Source organism: Equus przewalskii, chromosome 5 (assembly GCF_037783145.1).
Source record: "Equus przewalskii isolate Varuska chromosome 5, EquPr2, whole genome shotgun sequence".
Taxonomy (NCBI): Eukaryota; Metazoa; Chordata; class Mammalia; order Perissodactyla; family Equidae; genus Equus; species Equus przewalskii.
The window spans coordinates 70,982,256-71,009,929 of record NC_091835.1 but is presented as its reverse complement, the minus strand read 5'-3'; the positions used below and the strand labels follow the sequence as shown (position 1 = coordinate 71,009,929).

The 27,674-nt window shown below is 50.4% G+C and overlaps 1 protein-coding gene and 1 long non-coding RNA gene across 4 annotated transcripts; one reads left to right on the top strand and one right to left on the bottom strand.

Moving 5' to 3' along the window:
- Positions 1–349: 349 nt before the first annotated feature.
- Positions 350–5,153, bottom strand: KRT18 (keratin 18). Its single transcript, XM_008539122.2, has 6 exons — positions 3,438–5,153; positions 2,609–2,691; positions 2,101–2,257; positions 1,355–1,519; positions 901–1,250; positions 350–544 (listed from the first exon to the last, which is right to left on the bottom strand). Exons 1-6 carry the CDS (start codon positions 3,852–3,854, stop codon positions 424–426), a joined length of 1,293 nt encoding a protein of 430 aa, XP_008537344.2. The 5' UTR covers positions 3,855–5,153; the 3' UTR covers positions 350–423.
- On the top strand, positions 5,126–26,365 carry LOC103563682 (uncharacterized). 3 transcript variants are annotated; one of them, XR_011540072.1, is made up of 6 exons: positions 5,126–5,254; positions 21,405–21,470; positions 22,600–22,814; positions 23,258–24,590; positions 24,680–25,173; positions 26,166–26,365. It is a non-coding gene; the product is annotated as an uncharacterized lncRNA (long non-coding RNA). The 3 variants fall into 3 exon arrangements; XR_011540071.1 differs by lacking the exon at positions 5,126–5,254 and adding an exon at positions 19,711–19,851; XR_011540073.1 differs by lacking the exon at positions 5,126–5,254 and adding an exon at positions 19,799–19,937.
- The last annotated feature ends 1,309 nt before the right edge of the window (positions 26,366–27,674 follow it).

The window sequence follows — 27,674 nt, the reverse complement described above, 5'->3', positions numbered from 1 at the left end:
CCTGCCTCTTCCTCTTTCCTTTGCCCTCTGTCCTTGGCCCCACTTCCTTCTCAGGCTCAGATTTCTGCTAAGGAGCACCTGTCAGCCAGGGTCCTTTGATCACCAGGTTTCTTCAAGGCTAAGATTCCCCAACTCCAGTGGAGTTTTCCCCACCGCCCTGGCCCACTCCACCTACAGTTCCCTCCTTCTCTGAGAAGGTGTTTCCAAGAACCCAGACCCTTCCTCCGCCCACTCCTCCCCCCCACCCCCCCATATGAAATCCTTTGGGTCAGAGGTGATTTCTGCCTGATCAGAGACAGGCCTATTGGGTCAGGGCATTTGCATAGGATGAAAACAGCCAAGAAAGACATAAAGTGTGGTCCAGTGACCACTGAACTTTTTATTGGCCTACTGCTCCCCAAAGGGTACCCTGCTTCTGTGGCCTCAATGCCTCAGAACTTTGGTGTCGTTGATCTCGGACACCACTCTGCCATCCACAATCCTGCGGGAGGTGATCTTCTGGATGGTTTGTGAGGAGCTGCTGCTGTCCAGGGCGTCGCCGAGACTGTGACAGAAGACCAGGCCCCGGTTATAAGTAGCCCCACACAATAGAAAGGAGATGAGGAAAGTGGAGGAAAAAAGCTTCCTTATCCCCCCGCCTTGACCTTGAAGTTCCCCTTTATTCCTCCATAAAGGGGGAGGCAAGGCCAAACTCCATTCCTGCTCTGTGTATGGCTAGAGGCAATACTTATCTGTCCTCTTCTCCAGAAGGGAGCCTCTGTACCTGTTACTCCCTTGGAGACACAGAGGCAAGCACAGAGCCCTGGTCTAATGCTCAGCGGATACCAAAGAACAGGCACATGGGGGGCTTACAAAGGCTCAGGAGTGTGGGTGTGTGGGTGAGAGGAGGGTCCCACTTACCTGAAGTCCTCCCCGGCTTCCAGCAGGCGGCGATAGGTGGCGATCTCAGCCTCCAGCTTGACCTTGATGTTCAGCAGGGCTTCGTACTCTTGGGTCTGGCGTTGGCCCTCTGCCCGGGTCTGGGCCAGCTCTGACTCCAGGTGCCGCAGGATCTCATTGAGCTGCTGCATCTGCATGGCGAAGCGGGCCTCCACCTCCCTCAGGTTGTTCTCCAAGCTGGCCTTCAGATTTCTCATCGAGTTCAGGTCGATCTCCAAGGACTGCACCGTGTGCCTCAGCTCCTTGAGTGTGGCCTCAGCAGTGCCTATCTCCTTGGTCCGCGTGGTGACCACTATGGTGCTCTCCTCAATCTGCAGGGTGGGCACGGTCCTTAGGTCCCTCCTTCTGTCTGCCTCCCTCCCACACCCTCGGGCCTCTGCACCTAGCTTGGCATCCATCCCTTCCCCTTGTGCACCTGCTGGGACCAGTACTTGTCCAGCTCCTCTCGGTTCTTCCGAGCCAGCTCTTCATACTGGGCTCGGATGTCCGCCATGATCTTGCTGAGGTCCTGAGATTTGGGGGCATCCAACTCCACAGTCAACCCAGAGTTGGTAATCTGGTTCTGAAGACTCTTCACTTCCTAAAGGAGAGAGGGACAAAGTGAGGGGGGGCTCAGGCTCAGAGCTCAGTGGGGCTCTTTACCTGCGACTACCTCTTCCAGGAGGCCCTCAAGATCAGTGGGAGAAGAGAACAGAGAAAACTCTTGGCTTTGCACTCCGGGCAATGCCAGTCCTGGGCGTTCTACTCCAGATGGGTACAATGCCACCCACTCACTGCCCGTGCCTGTCACTCACAGGTGGTTTGTCTCTCCTCACTTCACCCTATCCCTCCATCTATCCTCCTTCCACAAACCTGCTCCTTAGACCTTCTTCCACGAAGCCCTGCCAGCTCCACTTGCCCCCACTCCTCCATCACCTTGCTCCCAGGACTGGCTGCTGCTACCCCTGTCCCCATCTCATTCTCTCACCCATGTCCTCTTGACTTCATCATGCTGTAATTCAGGTGACCCACTGAGTACGGGAACAGTCAGAGTAAGAAGAGCCTAGGCTGGTAGTTCTAAACTTCCCTGCAAGGGTACTTGCTGGTGGCCTGCCCCATCAACTTCCCACCCAGACTTGTCTTGGCCCCTGGTTCCTGGCCTGGCCAGTGTCCCCTGCTTGCCTCCTCGTGGTTCTTCTTCATGAAGAGCAGCTCCTCCTTGAGAGCCTCGATCTCTGTCTCCAGCTGCAGCCGAGTGACATTGGTGTCATCAATGACCTTTCGGAGCCCATGGATGTCACTCTCCACAGACTGGCGCATGGCCAGCTCCGTCTCATACCTGTGGGAGTGGAGGTGATCAGAGGGGCCCCATCTCCGATCCAGAACCTTCTCAACCCATGCCACCCCAGAATAGCAGCCCTGTGCCCACTGCAAACCAGCAAGCCAAGTCACGAATCAGGTGCTAATCCTCTGGACGCTGTTCTTGGCACTTGGGGGACAGTAATCTTAAACTGGGTTACATGAATGAATAAAGCGATGGAGCCTAACTCTCATCCGCCCAGCTCTGCCCCTAGATGAACAAGATCTCACGGTGAGCCCCTAACCAGTGAGCCCCTAACCGACCCACCCTGGGGAACAGACCACTCTTATTCTTAGCTCCACCCCCAGCCCCTTAGCCCCCCAACCTTACTTGACTCTGAAGTCATCAGCAGCAAGACGGGCGTTGTCAATCTGCAGAACGATGCGGGCATTGTCCACAGAATTTGCAAAGATCTGGGGGGATTGTAGAGAGAGGTTGCTCCATGAATGGGAAGTCAAGGATGGAGTGGGCTGAGCGTGTAGAAGGCCTTACGTTATGTGTCTCAGTGGAAACTTCCTGGTCCCAGGAGTATCCAGAGGCTCTCCTTATACCCCTATCTCTTTCCACCTCTGCCCCTCACACTGTCCCTCCTTTCCTGGAGTCCCAAATCTCAGTGCTCCCACCAGCCTCCCACTGCCTCTCCTTTGGGCCTCTGCAACTCCTAACAACCACCTGGTCCTCTCCTGGTATTTTTCCCTAGTGCACCTCCTCACACCCCCACCCCCTGGATTGGCCCCTCCCACAGGTAGGCCTCCCAGATGACTCAGCCTTAGCTACATCCGTTTAACCCTCCAACTGTCCCCACTGGGCCAGATGCCAGAGTGTCTGGGTCCTCTTTATGGGCCTTTTCTGCCTCCACGCTACCTGCTGCCTGCAGAGCTCCTCTTTCTCTTTCCCACTGTCTCCTGGGAAAGGGCCTTCCCATGCCCGTCACCACCCTTGGGGTCCCTGTGGCCAGGGGTGTGTATGGAGACCCAGGGCATTCCTAATCCCCTTCCCCGGGAGTAGGGGGTGGGTGGAAATAGAAAGGGGGAAGGAGCCAACGCCCCCCCTTCTTAAAATTCCTATCCTTGGGGGAGGGGAGGAAGAGGGAAGGGAGTGGAAAAGCGGCGGGTCCAACACGGCAGGGAGCTGGGGCTACTCCCTCGGTGCCCCTTACCTGAGCCCTCAGCTCCTCAATGATCTTGAGGTAAGGCCCCCAGTCTCGGATCTGGGGCCCCTTCTTCTCCAGGTGTTCCCGGATCTTGCTCTCCAGTCTCCGATTCTCGGTCTCCAGACTCCTTACCCTCTCCAGGTAGGAGGCCAGGCGGTCATTCAGGTCTTGCATGGCCTCCTTCTCACTCTGGATGCCTCCTACGCCCACCAGACCCCCGGCCATCCCCGCGGCCAGACCCCCGGTCCCCCAGCTGCCCCGGAAGCTGGAGGAGCGGGACACGGAGATGCGGGAGCCCGAGCCCCCGGCGCCTGCATAGACGCTGGCCGCGCTGCTGACCGGCGGGCCCCGGTGGCTGGGCGACTGCACGGAGCCGAGGGACCGGTAGTTGGTGGAGAAGGTGGAGCGGGTGCTGAAGCTCATGTTGTTCGCGCGGGAAAGCGAGAGGCCGGGACTCAGGTTCTGGCCGCGGAGGGGGCCAGGTTGGCGACTCGAGTTATATCGCTGGGGGAGGGGGTGGGGACCGGCCAGGAGGCCCCGCCCCCGGAGTCGGAGAGGAAGCCTGGCGACAGGTGGGCTACCGGGCGTGGCCGGTGGGGGGGGGGGAGGGGGACGGTGTCCACCCCTCGGTTCCGGGCCCTTGCCAGCCTGCCCCCGCCCCCTCAGCGCTGCCCTATCGAGGCCACCCTTGGCCCCCTCCCCAGGGGTGAGTAACTAGGACAGGCAAGGGCAGCAGGTGGTTTCAGGGTAGGAAGTGACGTTATTCTACCCCTCTCCCCCAGGTAGAGGAGCTGCTGGCAGGTTGAGAATTTGGGGCTTTTGGGGGGATGAGCGAGTGGAGTCGGGTGTGAGTCCCCGTAGCTGTCCTCAGCCTGCAGCCCAGGTTCCCACCTGCAGAGGGGACCTTGGGGGAGCGGGATCCTGGAGTCTGGGGAATCCTGGGGAAGAAAATTGGGGGCTGGAGAAGAGGAAGAGAAACTCAATCTGAGCCTCACATCTACTGGTTTACACACTCGACCCCCACCACACTTTGTCCCTACCTGCACAGTTCACTAGCACACACTCACACCTATTGCATAGACGTGTGTTGTGGAACATGCAGGAACACATCCCCATGCCCCCTTCTCTTCCCCTCGACTCAGGCGGATGGAGGGCTGACCTTGGTGGAAGACTTTGTAATTCGAACAGGGGACACGTCCTCACTTCTGCACACCGTGTGTCAGCCTTACCTACACCCCTGTGTAAACAGATACTCCCTGAGCACTTGCACTTCCCCAAGTGTTTGCTAGGCACCTCCCGTGCATCAGGCTCTGTTCTAGCTGCTGAGAGGACAGCAGAGAATGAGAGGGAACTTCCTCGTGAAGATTGTAATATGTCCCACATGGCTTAAGAGGACAGACGCCCACTAGAAACGTTCCAGCTGGGACTCAGCCCTGGTGGCCAGCCCCTCCCCCTCCTTACTAGGACTTTTCTCCAGGCCCCCTCCTTCTCCTGCCTCTCCTCCTAAGGCTTTCTGGATCCCAAGCCTGTCCCCAAGGGGCTGCCTCCTCCAGGAAGCTCAGGTCAGGAGAGAGGTGAGAAAGATGGAGGTAGGGAAGTTCCCACTGCTCCCTGCATTTCTGAGGCTGGATGACCACCCCCTGCTGAAGGAGTTGGGGGAACCTGGAGGTGCTGGGCCTTCAAGTCTGCCACCATCAGTAGCTTGTTTTTCCAGCAGGGCCTGGCATTACACGCTTGTCTGTGCTCTTTGCTCTGGAGTGGACCTATCGATCCTTATCGAGCTGCCAGCTGAACCGAAGAGGCGGGGGCAAGCAGGAGGGCAGGTCTGGAGGGGAAGGGGCCCTGGAGTAGCCTGGCCAGTAGACCAGCTGGGGGGCTGGCCGGTGGGGTTGGGGGGTGCAGCTCAGATGTGGGGCTTACCCCTGAATTGTCCCAGGCCTGCTGCCTTCTGGTGGGGAAAGCCCCACAGTACTCAATGGGAGCTGGCCAGGGGACAGTCAGGGCCTGCTGAAGGCCAAACGGCAAATGGGATGCAAAATAGCACACAAATGAGTGCCCACTCGTTTTTGCATGGCAGGTTCCTGGGAGATTAGAGGTGCCGCCAGTCAAAGGGGCTTCTCTTGCTTTCTGCTTCACATTCCCCCACTGGGTTCCAGAACTGTCATGTGCAGAATTGCGCAAGAAGGTGTATCGATTAAACACACGATGTATTGCCTTTGCTGCTTTTGCTAAGCTTGAAGCCGACCAATTTGGGTCCTCTGCTAGCTGTGTGACCTTGGGGAAGTCACTTAACTCTGAACTTCAGTTTCTTCCCTTGTCAAGAAGAGTAATAAAGCCTGTCCAGTCTATTTCCTTTGGTGGCAGTGGATACGAGTGGTATCACTCACTCATTCATTGAACAAACACTAATACTTGCCGCAGAGTGAGTCTCCCATCCATCCAGGAGGGCAGAGGTGGGGGTCAATTTAATTGTAAAGAGGGCTCAAGGATGGAAGGTCTCCCTCTAAGTCACTTAAGACCCCCAGGGGACTTTGAATTCCACGAGGGAGGGATCAGGCCCAGATCCCAAGATTCTTGTCTAAGCTGTTTCCCAGATCCTTCTCTGGTCCCTGCCCCACTCCAACTGCTCAGGAACTTTTGGGGCCTGTAGAGGCTCAGTCCAGGCTTAGTCTGGGGGCGGAAGGGGGAGAGCTGCCCGCTGGGTCTTATCTCCGATAGCTGATGTCAGTGGCCACATTCCTGACCTCTTACAGCATCAGGGCAAATACCAACCTCAGGCTTCCAGCACCAGCCTACCTTTTCCACCACTGCCAGATTTTTCTGTGGTTCTGGGCATTTTCACCCTGGGGGCCTCTGGGAGAGCTGGGGAGAGGGGCATGAGGGAGGAGTTTGGCCCCCAGATTCTAGCAGAGGAGTTTGCATTTCCAGATTCTCAGCACTGGGGCTCCGGGTCAGGGTGGGAGGCGAGGCGGAAAGGGGAGTGGATGACTGTGAGGCTCGGCCTGGGAGAAGGCGGAGCAGGGGGGCCCTGGCAGAGGCGCCCGGAACAAAGAGACCCAGCAGAGGGGTCCTGAAGCATCCCCGCCCCCATCCTGCCCCGCATTCCGGTGTCCTGCTGAGGGGGAGCTGGGAACCTGAGAGGCAGGTTTAACTTCTGAGTAAACTCCGAGATGACCCTGATAAGGGTGGGTCAGCTCTGCCTCCCCCTCCCCACATTCTCGTGCCGAGGGCTGGAGCCAGGGCCCTGGGGAAGCTAGATGGCGGGAGATGAGAGGATTGGGGAGGATTGTGAGGGCCTGCAGTCTTTCAGGCTTCGCTTTATCACTTAGTCTGGAAATTTCTTTCTCAATCCTGAGGAGGGAGGTGTTCAGAATAGCACCTGAGGTGTGAGGATGGGGGTTTATCGCCCTCACAGGGAGGGGCTGATTCTTATCATCTTAGAAGGATTGGGAGTGACTCCAGAAAGGACTTCCCAGAAGTGTGAGTGTGTGTTGGAGAATGTGAGAGGTCCCTGAGGTGAGGAGGTGGGGGGTTGGAGGCAGCAAGGTAGCTGAGAGGATGGCCTGGGAGGCTCCCCTCAGTGGACGGCCCAGCATGTGCCAGTGGGCCTCCTGCAGGAGGACCCCAAGGCCACTGAGTGAGGGACGAGGAAGAGAACAGAGGGAGGGAGGGATGGTGCAGGATGGAGGGAAAGGAGCCTGGGGCAAGGTGGGACTCCCTCCTGCCAAGCCCTGCAGTGGCACGTAGAGGACCTCTGTGAATGACTAAGATTTAAACGATTAACGAAAAAGGGGTGCTGGGAGAGGCTGGGGCCAACAAATATGGTTAGGTGGGCTGCAGAGGCAGGTGGGAGGATGGGGGCTGCAGCCGGCTTGGGTGCAGGACCCAGTTGGAATCTCTCAAGACTTTGGGACTCTCTCTGGAGGTGCCCCTGCCCCGTTTGGAGGCCCTGGTGCTGCCTGTCCAGTGTGCAGTGGAGGAGGGCTTCTGAGGGCTCAGGCCAGGCGCTTTCCCCAGGGCTGGGAAGGCCAAAGAATACTCTGGCACTTTGATATCATTGCTTCCGTTGGGTTTGTTCCCAAAGGGATCAAGGAAGGAGAGATCAGCACGAGGAGCACGTGGCTGCCCAGGAATCTCCAATGCTGAGGCTCAGAGAGGACTCCTGGGAATTTGACCCTTCTACTAGCCCCCCCCCGCCCCCCCCCAGTTCCCTGGGCCTGCCTGCAGCCCCCTCTGGTGCAGCCAGTTCTCACCCACCAGGAGAGGCCTCTTCCGTTCTTATGACCTCTGCCCCTCTGCCCCCAGTGCTCCTGGTCTCTCTTCAGGTACAACCCCATACCTCAGTGCCATCTCCCCAGCCTGTCACCTCTTTCCAATCTGCTGAGATGTGGGGGGGGGGGGGGGGGGGGTGGCGCATAGGGATGAGGCACTTGCTGTCAAAAGACCTGGGTTCAAGGTCCCACTGCTGACTGGGCGACCTTGGTCTCCTTGGCTGTAGAATAAGGAGAGCGGCTACAGCTACCCTGAGAGTTTGCATGAGGGTGGATGAGATCTGTCTGGGGAGCTTCGGCGGCGGAGAAGCTGATTGACTTCCTTTCTTTCCAGTTTCCCCCATCTGCTTCTTTCTTCCCAGTCCCCCTGTTTTGCTATCACTACCTTCTAGCCTTCTGCTCCCTGCCCTCACTATTTCTTTCCTTTCAAACTGGGCACAGGGCAGAGGCAGCTAAGACTGAGTCTATGGAAAAAGAAGTGAGATGGAAAAGCAGAGTGGCTGAGAGCCTTTCTCAAAATCATCCTGCCACTGGCCGTGTCTCTGTCAGTCTCTCTCCTTCGGCTTTGGCAGATCTGCCAGCAGTGTCTGGGGGAGCTGTCCTGTGAGCAGCTGGAAAAGCAAGACTACAGCTTGGGAGAGGCACGGGGTAGGGGATGCAGCATGCAGGGCCACGGCCAGCCCTTAGGGCCTTTGCACAAACTGGAAAGAGCCAGCCTCCTCTGCGTCTCCTTGGCCTGGCGCCCTGGTGCACTGACTGACAAGCACAGCCAGGTGTGATGGCCCCGTCTGGAGCTGTCCACCTAGAGGATTTGGGGGAGGCCCTGGTGTGGGCGACATGGCCCGAGGAAAAGGATCAGACCAAAGAAGTGGGCAGAGTCTGCACGGAGGGACCTAAAGCAAGAAGAGGAGGAAGAGAGAGGGAAAAGAAAGGAGAAAGGAGGGGAGGCCCAGAATCCTGCCAGCTGCAGGGAAGAGACCAGGAGAGAGAGGTGTCATGAAAGCCAAGGAGAAGCAGTCTGAAGGAGGGGCAGTCCACCAGGCAGATGCACAGAGAGGGCAAGGAGGCTGAGGACGAGAAGAGCACTTCCGGTATAGTGATGGACACTGAAGCCCGGCGGTGGGAGGCTGAGGAGTGAGTGGTTAGTGACAAAGTGGAGGCAGAGCATAGACTTTCTTTCAAGAAGCTTGTCAGGGAAGGAAAGGAGAACATGGGATGGCATCCTGTTGTAGGTAGTAAGTTTGCTGGAAGGATTCCTTAGAGTGGTAAAATTTAGCAAGACTGGTCAACAATTAACGAGCAATAACAATGAAGTGTGGTTGGCGCTATGCCAGGGCAATTCCAGGGAACAACAGCAGCAACCGGCAACCTAGCCTAAGATCCTGGGGGAGGCGACACTTAAACTGAAACCTGGAAGGTGATAGTACTAGCAAGTGGAAAAGCTGGGGTGTGACATGTGTAACGCCTACGTGCTCCTGCCTCTCTACGAAGGAAAGAGTGGGACAGAGGCAGGAGGAGATTGTGGCACAGGTGGTGACGTACATGGTCTTCCATGTAACTCAGGGGCATGGGAGTCTAGGCTTGAAACATTGCTGCAATGCCATGATGGCCTCTTGGCGTGGGCTGAGTGGGAAGCAAAGGTAACCAGAAGACCTCAGTGGAAAAGAAGGCCAGGGACTGCGAGCTGACACGCTGGACGGCAGCAGCTGTGTGGAAGACGAGGGAGTGTGAGAAGTGGCAAGTCAGAGAGGGCATTCTCAGAGTTTGGGGTCAGGGCAGGTGAGGTTATTCAAGGGTGGCTGAAAGTGCTGGAAATCACAGAGTTCAGGATCTCAAGGGAAAGAGAGGATGGGAAAAGAGCACAGATTTTGGAGTCAGATGGATCCTAGCTCTGCTGTTAGCGGGCTGAGTGACCTTGGTCAAGTTGAGTGCCCACGTTGGTGAGTTTCTCTGAGCTTCACTTTCCTTATCTGTTGCTGCAGGAATGAAATGTGCATGATAGGACCTGGAGCATAGCAGGTGCTTTTCAAGGGAGCTCCCCTGCCTCCTTCTGGAAGAATCATCCACAGGGAGGTTCACGTCTCTCAGTTTGGTTCAGTCTCACAGCGAGCTGGGAACACAAACATTAAAAATAAACAAAAGTAATCAAGGAGATGATTATTAGAGGAGACAGATAATCAGGCAAACAAAATTAGGCAAACAAACTATGAGGAGTTCTGAAATACTGTCAGCGGAGGGAATCAGTCATCCGATCACAAACTACTTGTAAGGCACCTGCTAGGTGTCAGACACGCTCTAGGCTCTTGGGATGCAGCAAAGGAAAGCCAGATGAGCTTGATGCTTTCTTGGGCTCACATTCTAGGTGTTAAAGGATTGAGCTCATAGAGAACCTCATGGAGGAGGGAATGCTCGGGCAGGGCTTCAAAAAATGAATAAGAACTTGCTAGGGAGACAAGGGGGTCAAGGAGAAGACTTTCCAGACAGAATGGTTGACATTGGGATCCGTTATAGCGTCCGACAGAGTCCTTTGCTCCTAGTTTCAGATCTGTATCTCCTGCTGGGCCCTGGATCTTATCCCCAATTAGAGGTTTCAAAGATCTCTTAAACTTATCAGATCTAAGGCGGAACCCATGATCTTCCTGCCTCTGCTTTTTTCCCTGCATTTAAAAAATTCACATTTATTGAGGTGAGGTGCAATCTGCACACAGTAACATTCACCCTTTTTAGGTATACAGTTCGTGGGCTTTGACACATGGATGCAGTTGTAGAACTGCCACCGTAAATCAAGATATAAAACATTTTGATCCCTTCAAGAAGTCCTATCATAGTCCTTCATAGTCCATCTCCCTAGCCCTTCCAGCTCTGGCAACCACCGAGCTGTCTCAATAGTTTTCCTTTTTAGGACGGCATATAAATTGAATCCTACGATGTGTAGTCTTTTGTCTCTGGCTTCTTTCAGTTAGCGTAATGCTCTTATGTTTCATCCATTTTATTGCACGTTATCAGTAGTTTGTTCCTTTTATTGCTGTATCATATTCCATTGTAAGGAGGTACCACAGTTTGTTTATCCGTTCTCCAGTACATGGGTATCTGAGTGGTTTCCAGTTTTCAGTAATGATGAATAAAATTGTTATAAACATTTGTGTACAGGTCTTTGTGTAGATATATATTTTCATCTCACTTGGATAAAATACCCAGGCATGACATGCTGAGTTGTATGATAAGTGTATGTTTAACTTTGTAAAAGATTGCCAAACTGTTTTCTAAAGTAGCTATACTATTTTGCATTCCCACCGGTAATGGACGAGAGTTCCCGGTACTCTGCATCCTCACCAGCACTTTGTATTGTCTGTCTTTTTTTTTTTTAAATTATAGCTTTTCTAGTGGGTGCAGAGTGGTATTTTATTGTGGTTTTAATTTGTAGTTTCCCAATGACCAATAACCTTGAGCATCTTTTCGTGAGCTTTTGTTGCCATGTGGATCTCTTCTTTGATGAAATGTCTGCTCAAATCTTTTGCCCACTTAAAAATATTGGGTTGTCTGTTTTTTTATTGTTAAATTTTAAGAGTTTTTTTTATATATCTAGATTTCAGTTCTTCATTATATATGTGATTTACAACTATTTTCTCCCAGTCTGTGGTTGTCTTTCTATTCTCTTAACGGTGTCTTTTGAAAAGAAGTTATTCATTTTGAAGAAGTTCAATTTATCAAATTTTTATTTTATAGATCATGCTTTGCTGCTGTGTTTGAGGAATTTTTACTTGACTGGAAGTCACAAAGTTTTTTCTGTTTTCTCCTAGGAGTTTTATGGTTTAGATTTTACATTTTGGCCTATGATTCATTTGAGTTAATAGGTTTGGCAAATATTTTCTCCCAATCCGTGGCTTATCTTTGTATTTTCTTAACAGTGTCATCAGAAAGAATGAAGTTTTAAATTTTGATAAAATTGTATTATCAAATTTTTCTTTTATGGTTTGTGTTTTTCGTGTTCTAGGTAAGAAATCTTTGCGTAACACAAGAGCACTAAGACTTTTTCTTATGTTTTCTTTTAGAAGTTGTGTAGTTTTAGGTTGTACGTTTTGAGTTGATTCTTGTCTATGATGTGAACTATGGGTTGAGGTTAATTTTTTCCTTTACATGAAGATGTCCAATTGTTCCAGCACTATTTGCTGAAAAGACTATCCTTTCTCCAGTGATTTACCTTGGTACCACTGGGTGAGTCTGTCTCTGGCTTCTACCATGTTCCATTGATGTATGTATCTACTCTTATGCTGAAACCTCACTGTCTTGGTTATTGTAGCTTTATGGCAAGTCTTGAAGCCAGGTAGTGTGAGTTCTCCAACTTTCCTCTTCTTTCTCAAAGTTGGTTGGGCTATTCTAGGCCCGTTGATTTTTTGCATAAATTTTTAGAATTGTTTTGTCAATCTTTAAGTAAAAGCTTACTGGGATTTTGATTGGGACTGCATTAAATTTATGAATTAATCCAGAGAGTAAATTAACGTCTTAAAAATATCGAGTTTTCCAATCCGTGAACCTGGTATATCTCTCCATTCATACAGATCTTATTTACTTTCTCTCATTAGTGATTTGTGGTTTTTATCACACAAATCTTGCACTTATTTTGTTTGATTGGAAGGTAGGTTATGTTTTAAATCTGATTGTAAATGATATTGTGTTTTCAATTTCAATTTCTAATTGTTCATTGCTAGTACATAGAAATATAGTTGATTTTTGTATGTTGCTCATTTATTAGTTCTAGTGGCTTTTTTGTAGATTCTTTGGGATTTTATACATAGCATATAATTTCATTTATGAATAAGGATATCTTTATTTCTTCTTTACCAATCTGTATACCTTTTGTTTCTTTTTCTTGACTTATTGCACTAACACCTCCAGTACAATGTTGAATAGAAGTGGTGAGAGAAAATATCTTTGCTTTGTTTCTGATCTTGTGGAGAAAGCATTCAATCTTTCACTATTAAAAATGATATTAGCTGTCGGGCTGGCCCCGTGGCCGAGTGGTTAAGTTTGCGTGCTCCACTGTAGGTGGCCCAGTGTTTCGTTGGTTCGAATCCTGGGCGCAGACATGGCACTGCTCATCAAACCACGCTGAGGCGGCGTCCCACATGCCACAACTAGAAGGACCCACAACGAAGAATATACAACTATGTACCAGGGGGCTTTGGGGAGAAAAAGGAAAAAATTTAATCTTTAAAAAAAATGATATTAGCTGTAGGTTTTTTGTAGATACTCTTCATCAAGTTGAGGAAATTCCCTTCTGTTCATAGTTTGCTGAGAGTCCTTGATCATGAATGGATGTTGACATTTGTCAAATATTTTTTCTGCATCAGTTGAGATGGACATATAATTTTTATTTTTTATTTATTTTTATGTTTTATAGAGATTAGCACCTGAGCTAACAACTGTTGCCAATCTTTTTTTTCTTCTGCTTTTTCTCCCTAAATCCCCTCAGTACATAGTTGTATATTTTAGTTGTGGGTCCTTCTAGTTGTGGCACATGGGACACTGCCTCAGCATGGCCTAATGAGCGGTGCCATATCCACGCCCAGGATCCAAACCAGTGAAACCCTGGGCCGCTGAAGTGGAGCATGTGAACTTAACCACTCTGCCACAGGGCCAGCTATTTTTGTTATTATTTTAGTATATTAAAAAATTAATTATGTAGGGGCCAGCCCCATGGCTGAGTGGTTAAGTTCACTTACTCCGCTTCAGCAGCCCAGGGTTCAGATCCTGGGTGCAGACATGGCACCGCTCATTAGGCCATGTTGAGGTGGCATCCCACATGCCACAACTAGAAGGACCTACAACTAAAATATACAACTATATACTGGGGGGGATTTGGGGAGAAAAAAACAAGCAGGAAAAAAAAGAAGATTGGCAACATTTGTTAGCTCAGGTGCCAATCTTTAGGAAAAAAGATTAATTATGTTGATTGATTTCAAATATTGAACCAACCTTACATTCCTGGGAGAAACCCCATTTGATTATGATGTATTGTTCTTCTCATTTATTGCCAGATTTGATTTGTTAATATTTTAGTAAGGATTTTGCATCAATGTTCATGGAGGATGTTGGTCTATACTTTTCTTTTCTTATGTTGTTTTTGTCTCGCATTGGTATTGGGGTAATGCTGCCCTTATAAAATGACTTAACAACTGGTTCCTCCTCTTTTATTTTCTGGAAGAATTTGTGTAGAATTGATACTATTTCTTCCATAAGTCTTTGGTAGAATTCACCAATGAAACAATCTGGGTCTAGAATTTTCTTTGTGGGAAGGTTTTTAACTAAGAATTCAATTTCTTTAATAGAAATAAAACTATTAGGTTACCTAATTCTTTTTGCATGACCTTCAGTAGTTTGTGTTTTTTAAGGAATTTTTCCATTTCATTGAAGTTGTCAAATTTGTAGGCGGCAAGTTTTTCATAATATTTCCTGATTATCTTTTAAACATCTATAAGATCTGTAATGATATCCTGTCTTTCATTACTGATATTGGTAGTTTGTGTCTTCTCATTCTCTCTCTCTTTCCTCTAGCTCGAAGTTTATCAATATTTTTGATCATTGCAAAGAATCACCTTTTGTTTTCATTGATTTTCCCTACTGTTTACTGTTTTTAACATCATTGGTTTCTGCTCTTATGTTTATTATTTCCTGCCTCCTGCTTGCTTCTTGCTTTGGTTTAATTTACTTTTCTTTTTCCAATTTCTTAACTTGGAAGCTTAAATTTTTATTTCAAAGCTTTCTTTCTTTCTTTTTTTTTAATATAAGTATTTAATGCTATAAATTTCCCTCTAAGTACTGCTTTATCTGTGTCCCAAAATATTTAACTAATTTAAAATATTTTCTAAATTCTCTTGTGATTTCTTCTTTTAGCCATGGGTTATTTAGAAATATGTGGTTTAATTCCCAAATATTTGAGATTTTCTGGATATCATTTTGTTATTCATTTCTAGTTTAATCCTCTTATGGTCAGAGAACATAAATTATGTGATTTCACTGCTTTTAAATTTGTTGAGATTTGTTTTTTGACCCAGAATGTGGTCTATCTTGATGAATGTTCCAGGCACACTTGAAAAGAATGTGTATCCGGCTGTTGGGTGAAATTTTACATGTGTCAATTAGATCACATTTGTTGATGGTGTTCTGTATCTTTGCTGACTTCCATCTATTTGTCTTATGAATTACTGAGAGAAGAATGTTGAAGGCTCCAAGTATAATTTTGGATTTGTCTCTTTCTATCACTTTCTGTTTTATGGTTTTAAAAATTCTGTTGTTGGGAGCATACTCACTTCGGATTGTTTTATCTTCCTGATGAACGGGCCCCTTTATCATTAAGTAATGTTCCTCTTTATCTCAGCTATATTGCTTGTTCTGAAGTCCATTTTATCTGATAGTCACATGACCTTCTTCTAATTTTCCCCTTCGCAGGGGATGGCATCACCATGCAAAGAGGTGTGTAGGGTAGAAGCTGAGTTGTCATCCTTGACACCTCCCACCCTCCACCACCATATCAACCCATAATCAGATCCTGTCGTTTTACCTCCTAAATGACCCCTGAACCCTTCAGCCCCCCTCTAGCTCTACAGTCATCACCCTAGTCCAAGTTATCAATATATTATCTCTTGCTTGGCCTACTCTATTGGTTTACTAACTGATATCCTTGAATCCACTCCAGCCTAATCTGCTCTCCACACTGAAAGCAGACAGGATTAAAAGAACCACACACAAATGAAGTCACGCCTCTAAATCTAATTAGATCTTATTAGAGCCTATTATTCTCAGATCCAAAACCTTAAGGTGGTTGACAAGCCCTGCATGGTCTGGCTCTCTCTCCCTCTCCAGTCACTTCCTGGAACTTTTCTCCCTCTTAATATGGCTACACTGGCCTTCTTTCTGTTTGTGGAGCATGTCATACTCTTACTTACTCAGGGCCTTTGCACATTCAATTTCCTATATCCAGATCATTCTCTTCCCCTTAGTGCAGGCTTTTCTATTGACTTACTCATCCTTCATATCTTGTTCAAGTATTGCTTTCTCGGGGAAGTTTTCCTAACTCCTTCAAATTTAGGTCAAGTTTCTTTGTAATATACTTTCCTAGGATCATGTTTCTTTCATTACATAATGCATAGCAGTTTATATTTACATCTTTATTAGTATGATTGTTAGGTTACTATCTTTCTCTCAACTAGATTATAAGCTCCAGGAGCCATGTCTATTTTGGTCACCCTTGTGTTCTTAGTACCTGCACTTCTTAGGTGTTCAGTAAATATTTGTTGGATATATGGGGAGCCAATGGGTGGCAGAGAACAGGAAGAGCAGAAGATGAAGTGGGAAAGGTTGGTGAGGGCCAGGCCAAGAAGGGCCTTGTAGGCCGTGAAGAGTTTGCACTTCCCTGGTTCTCAACTTTATTTTGTACCAGATACACTGGGGAACGTGTTAAGAATGCACATGTCCAAGTAGCACCCCCCATCTGCAGAATAATACTCTTTGGGGTTGGAACCTGGGCCTCTGTTTGTAATAAGTTCCCTAGGGCGGCACCAAAGGCTGAGGGCTACTGTTTCAGAATCTGGGGAGACTGATGCTGGAAGCAGGGAAGTGTCGTGATCAGAATTGCGTTTTGGCAAGACCATTCTAGCTGGATGTGTTGGAAAGATATGAAGGGACAAGATCGGAGATTCCTGCCATCAACTAGGGAAGTGATAATGAATGCCCAAACTAAGAGAGAATCAGCGGAAATGCAGGGAAGAGAATAGATTCAAGGGCAATTTAGAAGTTAGAGTTGGCAGCTCTTGGTGTCTAATTGAGCATAAGAGGAAAGGAGAAGTAAGAATAGCAACAACAATAACTAAGTTATTGAGCACCTATGATGCCGGGCACGATTCTACATGCTTTCCACGTATCATGTTTTTAGTTTCATAACAGCCATGTGAGGCAGGTCATAGTACCATCCCCGGGATGTCAGGTGACTCCCAGGTTTCTTGCTTTGGAGGCAGTGATGCTGTCTGTCAGACAGGGATTCCGAGAGGAAGTGAGGCCAGGAGGGTGGTGGTAGATAGTGACTTCGGTGTGTCACCTACTGATGTTGAGACTTGGGTGAGATACCTAGGTAGCGATTGGAAACACGGGTCTGAAGCTCTCCTGAGCATCTGCAGATGTTGGTCCAGGAGCCATCATCCCTGGGAGTGGATGGGATTGGTCAGAAGAGGTTGAGGCACAATCCTGGGGGTCCTAACATTCAAGGCTCTTAATCTGACCTCCGCGGATGGGTTTCCCGAGTACTTGAGGCCTTTGAGCTCTAGGCAGATGCCGGCAATCTGTGATTGTGCCTTAGAGTCTGAAAGGGGTGCATGGCGCCCCAAAAAGATTAAGGATTCCATATACAAGCGGTGGGTAGATAAAGAGGATACAGGAATGAAGACTGGAAAGGAGTGGCCAGAGAGATAGTAAGAAATTCAGAAGGAGATGTCAGGAGGCCAAGGAAATAGTCTATTAAGAAAGAGGGAGTGGTCAGTGTTGTCGAGTCCAATATTGCAGGGCAGTCAGACAAGAGAAAGCTTGAAAAGAGTCTACCAGATTTGGCTACTAGTTGATGACGAGGGGTTTTAATCATCTCCGTGGATAGGGACAGGTAGGATGAGGTGAGAATTGAGAACAAATACGGCCTCTTCTGTTGGGAAGAGGAGAGAGAGGGGTCAAGGGTCAAGGATGATCTCCCTCCCCCCACCTTTCCCTTTTTCCCTCCTTCTTTTCTTTTTTTTTAAGGAGGAAGCGACTTGCACATGGATACGGATGGAGGGGAAAAATCTCTCCTAGGATGGGGGTGGGGGAAGCAGGACCAGAAAGAGAAGCCATTTGCTGGAGCAAGGTTCTGAGGGGGTGGAGTGCAGCGCGCAGGGGGAAGGCCTGGCTCTGAGCACAGGGAGTGCCACCTCCTTCTCCAAGCTAAGGATGGGCATGGGTATAGATAACAGGTGAGGGAGGCATTGTAAGGATGGTGGTGGCAGCTGTGGGGGCCCCTTTGGGCGCTGAGAGTCTATAATTCTGGTGACTGTCAGGTGGGGAGACACCGTCTTCTGCTCTGAAGCTGTCCCTGTCTTTTCCTTAGCCTGGAACACCCTCCTTCTTGTATTCTTGTATTCTTGTCCTCCTCCAGGAAGCTTTCCTTAACTGACACCTGCACTCCGCCCCTTTCTAGCAGTTGGCTCAGTTCCCCATTTCTTCTTCACCCCTTGGCACACAGGCCAAGAGCTCCCCCTGGTTCATTCTCTGTCTGTCTCTGGCCTCTGGATAGAAAGTTCACAGAGTGGGTAGGGAGGGGACGTGAACGCATGTATCTGTAAAATGGGTGGTTTTTCCATTAGGACTCCCCCTCCCCGGCTCTCAAGACAGGCTCTGCCACAAGAGGGTGCTCAGCCAGAGAGGGCCTGGCTGGCATGGTCTAGGCAGCCGGCCCAGCTGGCAGGACGCCAGCGAGGACCTTTGCTCCCTGTCCTGATGGCCCTGGCCTCCGTTGCCATGGCTGCCCCATAGTTTGGGATAAACAGAACTTGTCCCTCTCCTGTTCAGCTTCCTGACACCTAAGCGTGTCCTCAGAGAGGCGCTGGAATTTCAAGTGTTCAGGTGCTCTCCTCCGACCCCTGGAGGCACAAGGCTGGTGTGTCACTGAAGTTAGGCCCCATTCCCCTCCCTCACTGTTCTCCTGCTGGCCCTGCTGCTCCCTCCTCTCCCACCTATGTCCTCCTGGAACTGGGGAGGGATGGAGAAAGGGCTGGGACTCACTTGGTCTGTCACACTGGATGGTGGGATGTAGGGAGGAGCCTTTCTGTCCTGGATTACCTCCTTCGGACTATTTCCGGTCTGTGGTGACCCTCCTGAGGCCCAGGTCCAATCTTTGGTATTAATGAGAAGAATCGCAGCTTTTGTCTTCTCTTACCTTCTGTATCCTTGGGGCCAAGGGTGAGGGAGAGAAGATGGGAAAAATAAAAGTGAGGGAGAGGAGATATGGATCAAAGTGGAGAAGGGGACTCATCTGGATAGAATTGAATCATAGAATCATTCATTCATTCATTCATTCGTTCCTTGAATCAAACAAGTTCCTGCGCTGGGAGCCGAGGGAAAGAGAAACACCTGTAGGGCATGGCCCCGCTTTTGAGGGAGGGGCCTGGGTGCTGGTGTGAGGGCCCTGGACTGAGAATTCGGGGGCCCTTGTTTGAGCCCCGACTACCACTTGCTGGACAAGTTACTCCTCTGAGCTTTGGGATCCTCGTCTGTAAGTGAAGATGGTGATCGTGAATCCTCAAAATCATTGTGAGGATCGGATGAGATGGATGTGGAAGACTGCCTCATTAGCCGATGTTCAAAGCATGTTAGACGCCCATGGCTCAGGTTTACAATCAGGGAGGGGTGCTCAGGCCAGTGTAACCCAGCCCAGGGGTGTGACAATGGCCGTTCTCGGGGTCTCTGTGGGAGCGGCCACTTCTGGCCATGCTGACTGGGGCAGGCTGTGTGGGTAGGTGCCTGGTGCAAGATTTTCATTCAGTAAATGTTTGCAGAATGAATGGGGTGTGCTGGAGCCAGGGCCTTTGGGAGAGTTGGGTTTCAGCAGGTGCAGGTGACTGGGAGGTGCCAAGGGAGGGAAGGGCACATCCCTGGGGCTGGGGCGGGAGAGAGCTAGTGCCAGGTGGGGAAGGCTCAGCTCACTTGCCAGATGAGGGGTTTGACCTTTATTCTGAAGGCAACGGGAAGCTCCGAGCTGGGGGAGTGACAGGATCAAAATGGTGTTTGTCAATCAGTCTGGCTGGGCACCAGCAGAGGACGTTCTGGAGCAAAGCCTGGAGCAAAGCAAGTAGGGGAGGTGGAGGGAGACAGGGACAGAGGGGCAGAGGGAGAGTGTGTACGTGTCCAGGAGCTTCAGGGCAAGTGATGGTGATGTCACCTCCCCCTCCACTCTGCCGAGGGGCTGTTCACACCAGCGCGTTGTCGTCAGGGCAGTCTCACCCGCCTGCAAGGAGGAGGAGGGAACGGCACAGGGAAGTGGAGAACTTCTCAGGGACACCGAAGACAAGGGAACACTGCCTCCTTTCTCCTCCTCGCTCCACAAGAACCGGGGCCCAGCTCAGGGCAATAAGGTGGGAGAGGGGAGGAAGACAGGACTGGAACTGTGACCCAGGTTCCTGGGCTTTCTGGGTCCTGCTCCTGGCCTCTAAGAGAGAGGGTGAGCTAACTGTGGTTTTCAAATCTAGACAAGCAGTTAATTGTGGCAGAAAGAGCAAGAAGCCATTAGGCCCCAGAAAGACCTGTGCGTGAACCCTAGAGCACAGTACCACATGGCTAACTGGGATGACAGTGTTGTGCAGCCCGGGACCTAACTTTCCTGGAGGGAACTTGCTGGCCTGGGGCTGGCTGGCTGGTAGGAATGTGAGACCCTTAGCCCTTGTTGGGGCCAGTCGTCCTGATCATCTCTTCTTCCCCTTTGTTCCCGTCTCATTTTCGATGGACCACACACCCTGGAGTGACTCAGGTTTGCTGCCCAGGCCCACCATGCCCCCAACCCCCAGCTATGACTCAGCCTGAGTGCCTGGGAATGTAGAAATAGCTATCCTAGCTCTCCCGAGGCGGGAGATAAGGTTTATGGCCCAGATAGGCTCCTTCTCTGTGAGGTGGTCAGTTGTGCAAATACACCCCCAGCTGCATTCCTCGGGTCAAGACCCTGCCTTACTCAGTCTTTTCCAGGAATTGCAGGCTGTCTGAGAACACCCTTGGCAGAAACCTGCTCAGCACCTCCTCCCCCGGAGGTTATCTCCTCCTATCCTGGCCTTCCTCTCCTCGTGTCCTGGCCTTGTTCTGTGCTTGCCCCATTGAGGCCTGCCCCTCCCATTCTCGGCTCTTTCTTGGCTCCTGGGTGGGCCTGATCTGATCTAGGGCTGAGTGAGAAGAGATCAGCACAGCTCCTTTTTCAAAGGAGCATCCTTCCTTCCCTAGTCATTCATTTCTACTCCTACTACACCTTGGATTATCCAGTCCTTCCTTCAGTCTATCCTTTTGTTCCCTTTCAATGCTGTTATGTTCACCGCTGTTACTGCAGTGGGAGGGAGCTAAGGGGGACCCCAGAGTACAGCTGAGGGTGTGTGTCATCACAGGGGCCCTGTAGCTGAGCGGAAGGAGACGAAAGACAGGAGGAAGGTGAATCCTTGGGGAGGAGTTTGCAATTTTTTCCCATCACAGTCGGAATCCTATAGAGGAACTTCACAGGGGGCAAAGAGAATCTCTTACGAACATTATCATCCATAGTTTATTTTGTATATGAGGGGGTAAAGGCTGAGAGCCCAAATCAAGTATGATTTCAAGTTTACTGCTTTCTCCACTACGTTTCCATCACTTTTCAAAGTTCTAAATACCAAATGGATTTAACGGTAATTAATAATAAACCATAATTTCAAGGAATTTTATAAATAAATGGTTCTGCTCCTTTATTAGACAGATGAGACCACTGTAGCTCAGAGGGGAAGTGACTTGTCCAGTGTCGCACGGCAATTGAGAGACTGAGTTGAGACTAGAACCGGGGTTATTTGATTCCCAAAGTTATGTTTTCCTGCTACTCCACATTGTTCTAAGAATTGTTTAATCAATTCTCAAAATGAAAATTAATTTTCATTTCATTTCATTTTATCGCAACTTGCAGATTACTTTGGAGGCGGTGGTCGGAATTTGCAGAAGTGAAAGACCTGAGGGTGTGTCAGCTCACAGGGTGAGTGCCAAGGCCGGAGCCGGGAGTTCAGCTCCCGAGCCAGCCAGTGCTCAGTTGGCCCAGAATTCCTGAGTGTCTGCAGTCAGCAGGGCAGCCTCTGCAGGCTCCTGGAAGGCATCTTCCTTTATCAGAGGTGCTGGCGGGTCAGTATCAAAGCTTTCTTGCTGGCCTGGAGAATCTGCATTCTGGCACCCCTCAGCCTGTCTTTGGCTAGACCCAGAGGACCAGGAAAACTACCTTTCGTTTGGCATTGGAAGAGTTGGGTTGAATTCTGATCCAGGCACTTGTGTGCTCTGTGACCTTAGGAAATGTATTCAAAGTTCCTGAGCTTCCGTATCCTAATCTGCGGCCATTTGTACTTTCCTGGTAGGTTTAGTGGTGAGGATTAAATAGGGTTGTAAAAAGTCTATGGTGCAGGGAGTGCCTGGCACAGGGTACTATCTTGGAGGGATGGGGAGAGCGGGAGGTGTGGGGCAGCGAGGCTCGCCTTCGGAGGCAGACAGGGTCTGGTTCTGTCTCTCCCATTTTCTACTGCTTGAGTGCCAGCTATGCTTAACCTGGAGGCTGTTGCTTCAGCTCTAAGATGGAGATGCTGCTTGCTTCATAGTTTCTGTAAGGATTAAAAGTTGTCGTTACCGCCTTAAGGGAACTCCTAGGCCATTGCGGGTACCTGGACCCATGCCCAACTCTGGGAGACCAAGTCAGAGCTGGGGATGCTCAATCAGACTCCATGCTGGAGGGCTTGGGGGAGAAGCCTGGGAAGGAAAGTCTGGGAGGGCTTCCTGAAGGAGGTGTTTGAAGTGGAGCCAGGCTGGAGGGACAGAGAGAGCAGGAGGGCCCCTGGTCTGGTGAACTGCATAGCAGAGAGAGAGTTTATGTAGGAGCTGGCTGCCAAGTGGAACAGGGTCAGACCATGAATGAGGTGGGGCGGCTGGGGGTGGAGGGTTAGTGTGGCTGGATGTGGGAGCCATGGGGTCCGGGGTTCTGGGAGGAGGCCCAAGGAGTTTGACTTCTGTAGGTGGACACTTCTGAGCCAGAAGCACTGGTCTGGGAGGGGAATGGCCCTCTCCCTGGGTGGAACTTTCTCTCCTCTGCCTCCCATGTTCTGAGGCTGCTTCTGCTGTTTGAGCTTCTCTTAGTTTCCCCGAGATGATTACCCGGGAGACCTGGGGAGACAAGGAAGGAGGCAGCGAGGCCTTGGGGAATAGACGCGCTCAGCCTGGAATTCTGTTGGGAGCACAGAAAACACACACTGAACTGTGTTGCCATGGAAGCTTACCTAACGCTTCCCTGGGGCTAAACTGGCCTTGGCTGGCCCAGGCCCAGCCCATTTTCACCTTCCAGGTCAGTAGACTTCCCGTAAGACCCACAAATGGGTCACTGTGTCCCCCTTTGGGGTTATCTCAGCCCCTAGAGAGGAGGGAATCCGGGAGGTGGTTTGGTTATCGGGTGGTGGGGAGCAGGGCTGTCCTTGATCTAAGCTGCTCTCCCTTCTCCCTCCCATTTTCTCTCTCATAGACACACACATACACACACGTACACACACACGATGGCGCAGGCTGAGTCAATCATTTGTGAATTCATTCATCGTGCGTTGGTAGAATGCCTGCCAGGTACTTTCTAATGCTGTGGACATGGTGGTTAACAAGACAGTGAAGGTCCCTGTCATCATGGAACTTTCCTTTTGCTGGAGAGGTCTCCTAAGTCTGTCAGAATCCCTAAGATAGGACAGGTAATTTAGATGTTTAACAAATGTTAACTGAATGAGTATAATATATATTTTTCAGATTGCTAAACAAAATTAGAAAAATGTTTTTGGATCTTCTCTTCTGGGGCATCCACATGACCGCTCCCCTTGATGGGGATAACTGCACACTGACTCTGTGAAAGAGCATCGCTGGAGGAAGAGCTCGCGCAGGCTTTGGACTGACCCCAGACTGAGGTCAAGTCTTGAAGGACTTTTAGTTCCTTATCTGTAAAAAGGGGGTAATATTACCTTCCTCATGGGCTATTTTAGGGTGACGAATAATACACGTAAGAGATCTGACACTTTGATGCTTAGTGGGAACCAACAAATGAGAGCTGCCATCATCATCACCATCTTTTCCACCACCACCACCGCCACCGCCATCATGGTCACAGCAGGCCTGGGTTGAGAGTTGGGGAAGGGGAGGGGCGTCAACAGGCAGGGCTCGGTTTGCATGGCTAGCTCCCCAGGAATTGGATATGCAAGCTTCTGTTTTGCATGGTGGCAGATTTTTGCATTTTTCCCTTTATCACTATTCCACCTCCCTCTAGTTACCCTCAACCCCCCTGAGCCAGCTCTCTCTCCAGCCTAAGCACCAATCATGGGCTGGGCAGGCCCTGCAGAGGACGCAAAGATGCATGAGACACTGCTCCCTCATGCAAGGGGAACACCAGGGCTTAAATTCTCCCACGACAAATGTGTCAAAGCCGTGCGAACAAGAACACGAGTCCCACGGGGGCTGGTCTTGACGTCGATGAAAGGGTAGGGCAAGCTGCACAGAGGAAGGCTTTAGGAAAGGCAGAGGACAAGCAGGGAGGGGTGGTGACAGTCAAGCTAACATTGATGGAAGGCCTCCGACTGCCGGGCACTGTTCCCTGATCTAGTGTTCATATCGGGCCTCTTGGGTAGTTATTATCTGCATTTTTGGCAGAGGGAAAGGAACCTCAGAGAAATTAAGTAATTTGCCCAACTTCACAATGTTAGGAAGTCACTCCAGAATTCTTTTGCTTGCCTTCACTATCCTTCAGCTTTTGGTCACACGTGGCTGCGGAGCAGAACGTGCGTAAATACGCTCAGTCCCACCAGCAGACGGGGTTCCCATTCCAGTTCTTCCCTTCACAGCTGTGTGCACTTGGGCACTTTCCCATTCCTGCCTGGCAGGGTCTTTATGAGTTTAAATGAGGTGAAGTGTGCATTGCACACAGTAGGGCCACAGGACGTGTTTCTGAGGCTCTGACAATCCATCTGATGCTCGAGTCCCCTTGACCTTTGCCTTGAACCCTTCCTTACTCACCGGAAGCCGAGACTTCCTAGATGATGCTACAGATTTCACTTGCCCGGAGCTTGAAGTTTTGGGAAGCCCTTGCTTACGGGTGAGCAGAATCTCTGGGGGCTCCTTCCTGCGGGTTCCAGTTGCATTCCTTGGACCACACAGATGAATGTCCCTTCTTCCTCCTGGCAGGCGGTGTCTCTTCTCCAGGCCTTGCACTCCCAGCTCCTGCAGCTATGTCTCTGTGGAACATGGTTCCCATTCCCCTCCTTAACCTAGACACCTCCTTGCATCACCTCTTACTTGTTCAGTTCCCTCCTAAGAGTCAGACAAGAGCCAAACACTGTTCTCCAGGCGTGGTGTGATCTGTGGGGAGAAAATGGGCTCTTCCACACTGTCATCTGCTGCTGAGGACCACGGAGGGCTTCATGGCGGCCTCCTCAAGCTGTTGCTGGAGCGAAGGCGTGCACACTTGCACACAAATGTGATGAACAATGGTAAGAAGGCAAGCGTCAACTGTGTGTCCCGGGGAGGGGCTGCTCATTCCCTCTGCAGCATCTACTCTGGGCAGGCACCCTGCCAGGTGCAGACTGGCACAGAGATGGGAACCAGACAGACGCCAGAGGACCCTACCCTGTCCGCCAGAAGCTGTGGTCTCACACTCGTGGGATGAACGTGATGGCAAGGTAGGTCCAGCGGCTCATAGTAAGTATGTGCACCAGTCCGGCTGGAGCAGATGCTAGGGCTCAGCGGGAGCTCCTGGAAGCACACCTTTGTCACCTTCTTACTTCCCTTCATCTTGGACTCAGCCATGCAATCAACAACTACATCCTGTTGGTTATTTCTTCTCACAGTATGTGGCCTCCACCCTGACTTCCCACCCCACTGCTCCTGCCACACCGCAGGCCTCGTCCCTTGCGTCCTGCAATAGCCCCCTTCCTAGTCTCCTGCCTCCAGTTTGTGCCCCTACCCCCTAACCTACATATCTCAGCCCGCTTAGTCTGCCTACAGGACTTCTTTAGCCATGTCACCCTTCTGTCCCCACACCTTCCTTGGCCCTTGTGACCTACAGGATAAACTCTGTCTGGCTTTGAAACCCTCGATCCCACCCAACTCCTCACCACCCACCTTTTCTGCTCTGTTCTACGGGAATCCTGTTCCCGACCAACGACTCATCGCATTTCCAGATCTTTCCATTCTTTTCTAAGCTCAATTCAATCAAGCCTAAAACCATTTTAAATAGCTCTTCGCTTCCTCTGAAGTCCTATAGCGTATGTCTTAATCACTCATTTATGTGAAAGCAAAATTTTGTTGCTAAGGCACACAAGGTAGACTTTGGCCAGGCAGTATTTTTATTTATACAAGGGCTCAGCGTGTATACAGATATCTTTATACCCCTGCAACCCTCTCCATTTCCTTTGTGTACATTCGGGTTAGTGGAGGTAATGAACAGCTGTTGTTTTCACCTGTCCAACATCTCTTCCTCATCTTTTGCCCCATCACCTTTCTGCCCCTCTTTTATATAGTTTGGGTGGGGCTGGCCATCCCTCTCCACGGCCCGGGCACATGATCCGGTCTGGTCAAGATTACAGTATTCTAGTCCCTTGCCCACAGTGATTGGTTCTGGGGTGAGCAAGGGCCCTAAGTCAGCCCAATGAGAGTCAGCCTTGGAATTTAGCTGGAAGCACTGGGAAAGAGGCACTCCATGGTCATCGTCCTTGCTGCCAAGAAGGAAGCTAACACAGAGGAAAACAGTCAAGAGAAGAAGAGAAGGATGGCCCTGCTGTGATCGCCAAGCCTCCCATCCATCTACGCTGAAAGCCAAGTTCACCCCTGCACTTCCCAATTGTGGGAGCAAATAAATCATCTTGTGCTTAAGCCCGTTTGAGTTGAGTCTCGGTCACTTGCGATCAAGAGTCCCAAGCAATCAAGTGTGTCTGTGTGTTTGCGTTTGGATGATATGGCTGTGTGTGTATGGGTGCATATGCGACGTGCATTGAAGAGTGGCACGCACGTGGCTGTGATGGGTGGGCGAGGTGAGGGTAGCACGTTCACGGGAGGGTGATGTGTATGTGCGTGTAGGTGAACTGACAAGCTGAGAGGGCACGGAGGCGATGTGTGGCTGTGCGCACGCAGGGGGTGGGCATGGGAAGGGGTGGTGGTTTGTTCTGGCAGAGCACCTGGCTCCTGCGTGTCCTGAATGCAGGGCTGAGCTTTGTGTTTATATGGACCCAGGGAGAACCCAGCACGTACTCAGAAAATACCGGCTTATCATCGTCAGTCTCAACTTTTGGAGAAAACCCTTATTGCTTCCAGGAAGCCGAATTCCTTGGAATCCTTGAGTAATATAGAGAATCATCAAACTTTTGTTGATATTGGCACGGGAGTCAGAAACATCAGAGGCTGTTTAGACCAACCCCTCGTATCAAAGGAGGAAACCGAGACCCAGACGGGTATAATTTGTTGGGGCACAGCTGTATTTCAGCCAGATTGGGTTGTTACTTCTTTCTACTCCAGCAGGTAGGGACAGGGGTGGGCAGGGCTGGCCTTGGGGTAGCTCCCTTTTCAGGAGAACCCCCCACACCCCTGCCAGTCCTGCCTCTCCGTGGGCTGTGGCCGATTTTATGGTGGGTGATTAACCTCAGCCTTGGTATTTATGGCTTTCAGCTCTGATGGGTGCCCTTGATCCCTGAGCCTCCTCTCCAAGGTGGGCTGGGCCTTAGCTCTTTGTGCCCCCTTCCTTCCTGTTCCTCCCTCAGCCCTCACTTCACCAAAACAGCTGGTCTCCCCAAGCCAGATCTTCCCAGCCAGGGTGCCTGGCGAGCCTGGCTGTGCCCAGAGTGGGCTATAACTGTGCAATATATTGGGCCCATCAGCCCTCTGAGAGTCCCAAGGAGGGCTGTGGCGGCCATAGGCCTGACCACATCTGGTTTCAAGCAGACCTTTTTGTTTGCCCCAGCCTGCCATAGACGAGTCATCATTCCATGGAGGCCATGACCCACGACCGTGGAAAACATTGGGAATGGTCTAAGCAGTGGCCGTACGCTCGGGTGAGGGGGGGTGGGATCTGGAGCCCAGGAGAACGCCTCTCAGAGGACCACACCTTGCCCATGACTCTTCATGACCCACCAGTGTTGCACGACTTTCTCTCCTGCCCCAGGCATGGAAGGAGCACTGTTCCTACGTA